General features: G+C 36.9%; 1 protein-coding gene across 1 annotated transcript in view; it reads right to left on the reverse strand.

Annotated features, from left to right (window-relative positions):
* Nucleotides 1-7,786, reverse strand: part of LOC140148697 (general transcription factor 3C polypeptide 1-like) — a 54,188-nt gene extending 46,402 nt beyond the window's left edge. Inside the window, exons 1-3 of the mRNA XM_072170739.1 lie at nt 7,748-7,786; nt 5,592-5,697; nt 4,584-4,810 (exon numbers count right to left, since the gene is read on the reverse strand). Coding sequence (XP_072026840.1) covers nt 4,584-4,810; nt 5,592-5,646 — 282 coding nt within the window. The 5' untranslated portion in view covers nt 5,647-5,697; nt 7,748-7,786. The remainder of the gene's footprint in view (nt 1-4,583; nt 4,811-5,591; nt 5,698-7,747) is intronic.
* Between the last annotated feature and the right edge of the window lie 2,248 nt (nt 7,787-10,034).

A 10,034-nucleotide genomic window follows, 5' to 3' on the forward strand; every position in this document is an offset into this window, starting at 1 on the left:
AGGGGGAAAGTCGAAAAGGTGGAACTATTTGAAAAGGGGAAAGTTGAAAAGGGGAACTATTTGAAAAGGGGAAAGTTAAAAGGGGAAATATTTGAAAAGGGGAAAGCAGTTTCGCAAAAAGGGTGAAAACTGAAAATTTGGGGAGATGAATTATAAAAGGGGGAGTTTGGCGGAGATCAGACACCGTACGATATGCAATACCATACGATTATTGTCAATAAGCCTGGCAAAAAACAGTGGGCTGTGTACTGCCCTCTACGATAATCTATTTGGAATGAGTATTTATGACTGAAAGCAGTTTAAGCAGCTAATTAGCACTAATTAAACCTTTGGAATAAATAATTAGGTCTGTTAATGAAGTAAATTTTGATCACCCTGTATACATAGAAGCAAACATCGCACCCAAAATAAAGTATATTTCTGGTTGGCTTTTTCAATTCAAGCTCTGTTTGATTTTGTGGTCCTCAGATTGAGAAAATATTCCTGAAAAGAAAAATATACCACATGTTCCTTAAAAAAGTTCATTTTTACACACTGTATATCGTCTAGTACACCCTGAATATTTATTTCGAATTTTGGTCAGTTTAATCTCTGTTCTTAATGCTTTCCAGAAATAGGCCTACCTGTAATTGGTTCATAAAATGATATAACTATTCATCGCAAAATTGAAAACAATGGCCATACCCGATGTCAGTCAATGGTATATCCAAACCACAATATGAACCTGAAGACTCGTCATCAGACTTAGACACTATCCATGCTATCAATGAGGAATTGCTATTACCCCATACCACAGTATTATGTTTATAATCATTCCTAGGCCTTATTAAAGGCTCAGATGCATGCAACTTTTAACTCATTTATGTTAAGTACAAACTTGAGAATATGTTCTTCATTTTAAGTAAATGTCATCATATGTTATTAAGTATACCAAGAAATGAACTAAGTACTCAGCATATAAATTAATTTGTGCCCTCATTGTGGGTGTTTAAGACAAAATAAAATAAAGGACACAAACATCATTCTCCTTTTTACAGTGTCGTTTCTAAAAGCTCATTTTTAAGCCAAAGGTCCTCTCAGTGAATGTGAAATCCAACATTTTTTTTCTTCATTCACTGCCGCCTTTTTAAAGACATTTCTTGTTTTATTTGATTTGATTTGTTCGGGTTTTGACAACCCTGGATAACCCAAGAAAGCCTCTATTGAAGCTTATTTCCATTGGGGTCCATTTGAACACCGGGACGGGTTGGGAACAGTCAGGGGTTAACACCCTACTCTTTTGAAACTGGCTGCGAAATACATATACAGGTATGGCTCTCTGCACACGGGACTGACGGCTTAACGTCCCCTCCGAAGGACGGAGTACTTTCATGATTCATTTACCCAATTCTAAATGAACCATGGGGAGAGCGGAAGTCTGAATTTAATCTACAGAAGTTGCCAATTAATTTCAGACTTTTTTCCCTAAATCTACGTGCTAAATAGGGGGTCGCGTTTTAGGACATTAGTCGAGTTACCTCCAACTTTATAATAATATTGTTGATATCATAAATCAGAACAAAATTCCGCATATCTGAAAATGACACCACATTTTTAGGTATAGGCCTACTTTTTAAGAAAATTAGCGACAGATTTTCCCGTATTTAGACCCTACATCTGACTGCTAACCACGTTTTGAACTGATATGTTCATGCGCACATAATCGTAAACATTGCTCAAATTTTCGCATTTTATTTTCAAATTTATAGAGATCACATTCACAAGATCTGTAAAACACGATTTTATGCAAAGTTGGGACTATAGGCGTGATAAACTTTTGCCGGAAACTGCTTCACAATCATTAATTTTTGGGTTATTTTCAACGCATTATAGTTGCTGATTTGCAATTTTCATGAAGATATCAATAGATGTTAGGAATAAAAGTCGTTTGAACATCTTTTACAAGTACTATCATCAAAAATTGAAACACAAACAGGCCTATCCCACCCATCCAGCATCGGATTTAACCCGTTTTGTCCAATAAGCAAATGTGATGATTGACTATTTGAAATTAAATTTTAATATAAATTCAACTTTGATTATTAGTAATAATTTGGAACACACAAAACATTGGTATAGATAGAGCAAACTAGAAACCTATATGAATTATTAAAAAAACCTTAATTTTTATGCAATTTAATCAAAATTGAAGGCCAAAACTTGAGTTTAAATTACAAAAAAAAAATAGTTAAAACAGCTAACAATAACATTGAAAAGTCTCTTTGTAATGAATGAATGAATGAATGAATGAATGAATGAATGAATGAATGAATGAATGAATTCAAACACCAATAAACCTTGTTTTCTATATTTTTAAACCCTTCTTTACTCATATTAAAAGGTTTCTAGCTTCTTCCAAAATCGGAGCTGTTATTAAATTGGAAATGAATGTAGGCCTAGGCCTATTCCCGGCAAATGCACGTACAGCGAAAAACCTGGTGGCGCCCATATGCACGCAGCTTGTGGATGTCCTCATTTTTTCACGTGCATTTTAAATAGATAAAGACACGAAAACGCAAAAAAAAACAGACTTTAGGTGCTAAATAGGACTCGCATTTTTAGGCCATACGTCGAGTTACTTCCATCTTTAAATATATCATTGATATCATCAAAATCAGAACAGGGGGTCCTTTATGCAATTTATATCTTCCAAACAACATGTGATGGAAAAAAGGGGTCACTTTGAGGTCAGTGTCATTTGGAACATCCTACCATAAAGCAGTTACATCAATAACACATCAGGCTTCAGATTGGCAGCTTTACCAGCCATCCGAAGACCGCAGCCTGCTGCTTCCATCAACAGGTGGTAACTCCCACATCAAGTTTATAGTAGCAGGCCATGAAAATATGCATGACAAAATTCTCTATCTATTGACTACTTTAAATCTTGTAATTTAGTTTTAGTGCAGGCATGAGAATTTTCAGTTTAAAAACTGAATTCAGTTTTTTATAGTCAAAATTTTTATAGTCAAAATTTCCGCAACTTTATTTAATTTCAGCCTGTTTTTGGTACTTTTTGCCCAATTTCACGCGCATTTTCAGTTTTTTCAGGTTTTTTTAGGAAAGTGCAGTCTCATGCCTGTTAGTGTGTTTAAGAAACGGCTCTTTTTTTTTTTAAAGAGTATACATGTTGGTTTTTTTTATGTGTATATTTTCACCCGTATAAACTATTCAACTCGAGGGCGCCTTTCCCGCTTTATTTAAAATAACTTTTAAGTCAGAGATAGTGGGCTAATTAAAATTAGAAAGAGCGAACTTTATTGAAAATTAGAGATGTATAGTGGGCTTTATATAAAATTAGGAATAGCGGGCGCTATTTAAAATTAGAGATAGCGGACCTTATTTGAAATTAGAGATAGCGGACCTTATTTGAAATTAGAGATAGCGGACCTTATTTAAAATTAGAGATAGCGGACCTTATTTGAAATTAGAGATAGCGGACCTTTTTAAAATTAGAGATAGCGGACCTTTTTAACATTAGAGATAGCGGACCTTTTTAAAATTAGAGATAGCGGACCTTATTTAAAATTAGTGATAACTTGAACCTTAGGTATAGCGAACCCTAATCGAAATTAGTGATAACGAACCTTAGAGATAGCGTAACCTTAATTAATTAGGGATAGCTAACCTTATTTAAAATTAGTGATAGCGTAACCTTAGGTATAGCGTAACCTTTATTGGAATTAGTGATAACGAACCTTAGAGATAGCGAACCTTCAATAAATTAGTGATAGCGGACCTTATTCAAAATTAGTGATAGCGAACCTTATTTTAAATTAGTGATAGCGTAACCTTATTTTAAATTAGTGATATCGAACCTTAGAACTAGCGAACCTTATTTTAAATTAGTGATATCGAACCTTAGAAGTAGCGGACCTTTTTTTAGGTATAGCGAACCTTTTTCTCTATTAGAGATAGCGGAATTCTGTCTCCATAGACTTTACACGTTAGTGATAGCGAACCTTAGAGATAGCGAACCTTAGAGATAGCGGACCTTAGAGATAGCGGGATGTCACCCATACTACCACCGCATTTGCAATGCGTTGCTTTAAGGTGCTTTAAGTTGTATTTAACTTTACTGCGATATCGCAATGCAGCACTTGCAGTACGATGCAGTGCGACAACGCACCGTATCGCAAAGCAACGCATCGCAAATGCGGTGGTAGTATGAACGGACTGCCATGCATATTGATCTCATTCATCAGTGTGATTTTGTTGGTCTCAACAAATCAGAGAATACTGAATCTTAACCATTATTGATTATTGATTATATGGATTGATCATCTCATCATTAAGGTTGGCCAAAACTTTGTGCAAACAAAAGTGCCACACAACCTGTTTCAATGATGCAGTTTATGTGGCTGTCAAACCCCTACTTTTCAGTAAAAATATAAAGTGCTCACTATCCCAAAATTAAGTAACTGATGGAGTAAATATCTTTGAAATTTTTTAAAAAAATTGTCATGTATTTTATGCCATACGAAAATTAATTTGACTTCATACATGTGAAATACTGAACATAAAATAATTTATTTGACTCATACCTCAGTAGCTGGTGCCATGCAAGTTGCACCATACCATGTTTGTGGACCATCTTTTAGAGTATCTCTCAGAATTGGCATCCCTCTAGGTTCAGGTAACTCAAAAAATTCCACTTCATTAGATTGAGCTATTTGTTGCCATATTACCGGTTTAGAATACTCATCCAGAGCTAATGGAAATGGCTGGTCTCTGGTTGCAAGACGCATCCACAAAGTCTCCAAAGTAATGCCTGCATCAAAACAAAATGGACTGCAAAAGTGACTGCAAAAACATCACAATATTTAACACATTGATATGGAATTCTGGTTGACACTGGCCAAAAACAAAAACTGGAAAAACACCTTGAACATGTATATGACACTTGTTAGTTCTGGCATTTATTACTTATTTGTACCTGTAGCCAAAACACATTTCTCGACACTTACCAAAACTTTTGGTCTTAAATCAATACATAATATCGTAATTCATGAGGACACCAAGCTCACTTGGTATAATCAATGGATCAAATCAAATCAATTGTAAAATGGATCAAATAATGACTAGCAGCTGACAAATTCTAACAGGAACTAGCACCATCAGAATGGGCTTATTTATTAGGCATGCTTTTGTAGATTTTGCCAGGGATTTAAACTCCCAGGCCAGAACCCCTACCTAGCTTCACTATATACCATTTTTCACCCTGATGTGGCAATGATGTCAGGTCATTGAGCGCACAGCTTCCAATCACTAGCATTTGTTTGAATCAGTGCCATACACATGCTTAAAGATGTCACATGTGCAGTGCATGAAACAACTGCCTTAACACGTTCACAGCACTGCCTGTGCCACATCAGGGCAAAAAATGGTATTATAGTGATGATGTGGTGTGGGGTGGGGTGGTGGTGTGGTGGGGTGTGGTGTGGTGTGGTGTGGGTGGTGGTGGTGTGGGTGGTGGTGGTGGTGGTGGTGATTGATGATGAAGTATAAACAATTTGACGGATCTGTCAAGTCGTCAAGTTATGTACACTTACCATCCAGTCCTTCAAGAGCAACTTCTTCTATTAACACTTCAACCACTCTATCCATTTTGAAGCTTGTCTTTATCAGGTTTTGTAAGAATTAATAACTGCCATTTCCCTAAAAATAGTACAAAGAATAATAATTGTATATGATAAAAAAATTCAAATGGAGGAGTTCACTGTATACACTATAAATAAGTTATGCTCTCGATCAGGGCCGTTGACTAGGGGAAGGGGATAAGACAGTACATTTAAGCACCTTCAAGAATCTGTGGTTGAAGGGGCAAGGAACATGGTACGTTGGGGCCTGATAAAATGGTATTATTTGTTACCATGGTTACCACAAGATGTTACAAATCACTTTGCATATATATAAAAAATTTAAAATTTGAGGGGGGGAGCAAACATCAGACAATATTCCTGTGTACCAGGGTATTCAAATAATATTTTGGTGGGTAAATTGCCACCCAAATTTACAATTTTGGGCTCCAGATTGGAATTTGGGACATAAAATGGGGTTTCAGAGCAACAAAAAAGGCACAATAAACAAATTATTATGTTATTGAGCAATTTTACTGAAAAATTGTCAGAAATAAAAGTGTGTGGAGTGAGTTCAATTTGAAGCTAATTTGAGTGTAATTCACTAACAATTGGAGCAAAAAAAAAGGTGCTGGGAACTTCAAATATGATTCTCTGGAAGGAAAAAAGAAATTGGGGGTCATAAATTTTTGGAAAGAAAACTAGGGGGATTCATAAAAGTTTTGATGGCCAAAATGTAGGGAGTCTAAATATGACCTGCAAGATGACCACAGATAGTGTGTTTATTTTATTCAAAAAGATTGATTTCAATACAATTGTAGCCTGTTTAGGGGGCAAGGTGTATCGGTGGTGGGGGGTCATAAAATTTTTGTTGCCGAAATAGGGGGGTTGGCATTTTGATTGACGCTAACCCCACTTCCGAAGAAAATGAAATGGAATGCAATGGAACAAGAGCTTAAAAGAGGTGGCGGCACTTACACACAGTGCAAGGACAGGTTCCTTGTTGACCATTGCGTATATGTGCGCGATGCAAGCGTGTCCCGGGGGGGTCACTCCCATTGTGGCCTGTACACCATCCGCGATAATCAACTTATGAAAAGCACCCTAAACAAGGATTTAACCCTTGGCTAAAACGACACCCTAAACAGGGATTTCATTCCTAACATCAAATTTCATACCCTAAATTTCATTTCCGCGTATTTAGAAATTGCAATTTTGCTACCTTTTTTCCAATTTTTCATGTTTTTGACACCCTAAACGCGATACGGCAGATCGTGCCTACCCACTAAAAACGACCCTTTTACGCGTTTTCATTATCGCGGATGGTGTACAGGCCACAATGGGAGTGACCCCCGGAAGCGTGTGCAATGGACCTTGTGAAAAATAATATGCACTGTGCTGGAAGGGTATAGTCAAATGCAGCAAACCAGGCTTTGACGAGCGCGACTACCGTGATGTTGCAAATTCGGCGCTAACAACGCGTACGGCGCACCACATTCATTCATAAATTTCCACTCAGCAACAACATATCGCCTTAGTTAGCAGCCAATCAGAGACAAGTGCGTGCAACGCAGTAAATACGCGATGTATCCTTATAATACGCGCTCGTCAAAGGTTTACTGCATTTTAGTATAGCAGTACACTTAATTTGTAAAAGGAAATCTGAAAACAGTATACAGACATGACAGTCGACGGATGAGATTTTTTTAGATAACAATGACGTCCCGATGTCGATGATCATGATGTCGATCGATTCGGTATCAGTCCCAATTAAAAAAAAAAAAAATTAGAAACACATTTTTACACAACTGCGCCTGTGAATACAAACTACACTACATACATAAAATATAATACAAATAGGAGAGAAAATTTGTTACTTTACATAGGGGTCGAAGGGGATCGAACTCGTGCATCACTTTGGGTTCAAAATTTGGAACCCTTACACTGTACATCATCGTCATCATGAGCATTCTATTTTTTCAGTGATCTTACAAGGTGAAGAAAATTCAATTAGTGTTAGAATAAGTCTCAAAACATTCTTGACCTTTGAATTCAAGAGGAATATTTTTAAATGCATCTAAGAATGGTAAATTGTTGACTTATTTTTCCTGAGAAACAACGGAACTTACACGTAATTATCTTGACAGGTTCCAGTATGTATGTCAAGAAAACGCAAGCGAACTCGGCTTCAACCAACCCGTCCCTCCTGAGAGTACTAAATTAAGAGAGGCGCTACATCGATCGCTCAAGTGAGGACAGCGTGAGCTCGATACCTGTATAAGAGTCTATTCATCACGCCACAAATCCAAAAGGTGTTTCTGAATATGTAATGATATGAATGAGCTATAATGTGACGTAGCTACGAAAAGGCGCTGTCATTGGATGTATGTGGTTCATTTTCCTATGAGTTATTGTTGTTGTTGTTTTAAATGTTTTTTTTTTGTCTTTTAAATGAACGCATCGCCAATTAAGGCGTGTGCTACTGATATAGGCCTAAAAACGTCCGTTCAAATAAATAAATAATATAAAATATGCCCATATTGTTGTTGCTGGGCAGACGTCACGCTATCTGCGAACGGTACAAAAAGGTGACTAATAGAAATATATTACGGATCTTGGCAGCAGACAGATTGCGCTGTCCTCTGACCCTGACTGTTTGCCACGTTGACCTAGATAAACACGTACAAGCAGGGGATGCGACTGTGCCACAGGTTTTGTCTACGGAATCGGTATAGGCAATTTGTACAGAGTGCCGCTGGCCTGGTCCCTCCACATATATCGCTGAGCCAGGTGGTGGTCGCCGTGCATTCTCTAAATTCAGTCAATTTTCTTCGTCAACCATGTAATTGAATGGGATTATTTTGACATTTTAAAACGCTTGAAATATCACAAACAAATAGGCCTATGTTAATAAATAATACGGTATAAATACAAGCTAAAACCGTTGGGGTTCGATAATGAACCCCACAAAACTAACCGAGTACATGGAAAATGCCATACGGCTGGCGGGTTTCACAAGTTGCCGGCTCATGCCACTCGCCGCCTGGCTGAGCGTTCCTTCTATTCGGGGCTTCTATTTAGGCATATCACCTCAAAAATAAGCGCAGCAGAACTACGTTATTTAATGTTTCTCACATGAATGAGCTATATTAAAGCATCAAAAATCAAAAAACGGAATTGAAATCGGTCAATGCATTGTGATGTAGTGTCAATTTTAAGATCAAATGGAATAAAAACCTGCCACAAATGGTTTAATGACAAAATCGACACATTTCGAGATTTTGAAGGTTTATTTGGATGCTTGCTTGAAAAGGCAGCGTTAATTTAAGTATCACATGTTAAATGCCTAATTAAAAAATCTATCATTGAATAATTATAATAAATTAACCAAATATACTATTTTAGCAATTTCGATCGAATTCGGCCAATCTGCAGACAAATTAAAGCTGAAAATATGACTAGTTCAGCTAATTAATAAATTATGCAAAATTGATTCCAATAGAAAACCGTACATGATATCAGGGTGCGGGTTTTTTTGCACACATTTTCTTTTCAATTGATAACAAAAAATACACAAAAAGTGTACTTTTTGTAATTAATTACGGTATGCGAATTAGCTAATTACAGGTAATTATGTATTCGTGATATTATTATGTAAATTAGGCATGTGTAATTTTGGGATTTTTTTTTCAATATTATTTTAATGAAAGTCGATTCCATCATAAATTTGTCAAGTATGAACCTGATATGATGTTGAATAAAGAAACTGCAGTTAATTACTTAAAGGGGAATATTACCGAATGTCATCTTTCCCAGGGTAAGATCTGACAGCAGGCAGGACCATGACCAGAGGCAGAGGGTAACATGGGTAGATTTGTTTCACCTTGAAGGCAAGGATAGTCTTGCAAATAATTATGGGCTAACTTTCCCCTAGGCCATCCAATATGCCATGAATTAGTTGGACTACATATACAACTGGTGTCTACTAGTCAGTTTATAGTCCTACTCCTATTTCCACATCTGTTATTTTTATGTGCGCCTTTAAGGGATGTGTAATGGGCGTGAACCTGGTTTGGATTCCAGAGGGAGTGTGCCTGTAACAGACATATAGCCACCAGAAAAGGACCAGCTCAGATCGCGCGCCAAATAAGTTTGCAGTTCAGAAATTGCATTTTTTTCTCAGCCTTGAAAAATATAGGCAGAGCTGGGAATCGAACCCGGGACCTCCCTTTTATAAAACTCAGTGCGTGTAAATTATTTCCGTCGACAACGAATGGAACACTCGAGGAAAACTAGTTGAAACATAACATTATCAAAGAGAATTTATAGGGAGTAGTTTTCCAAACCACAAAAGCTGTTAACCATTGTGTGTGTGTCCAAGGCCAAACTATTTATGTATGTACGCGGTACAGTGGA

The sequence above is a fragment of the Amphiura filiformis genome, chromosome 3 (assembly GCF_039555335.1).
Source record: "Amphiura filiformis chromosome 3, Afil_fr2py, whole genome shotgun sequence".
Taxonomy (NCBI): domain Eukaryota; kingdom Metazoa; phylum Echinodermata; class Ophiuroidea; order Amphilepidida; family Amphiuridae; genus Amphiura; species Amphiura filiformis.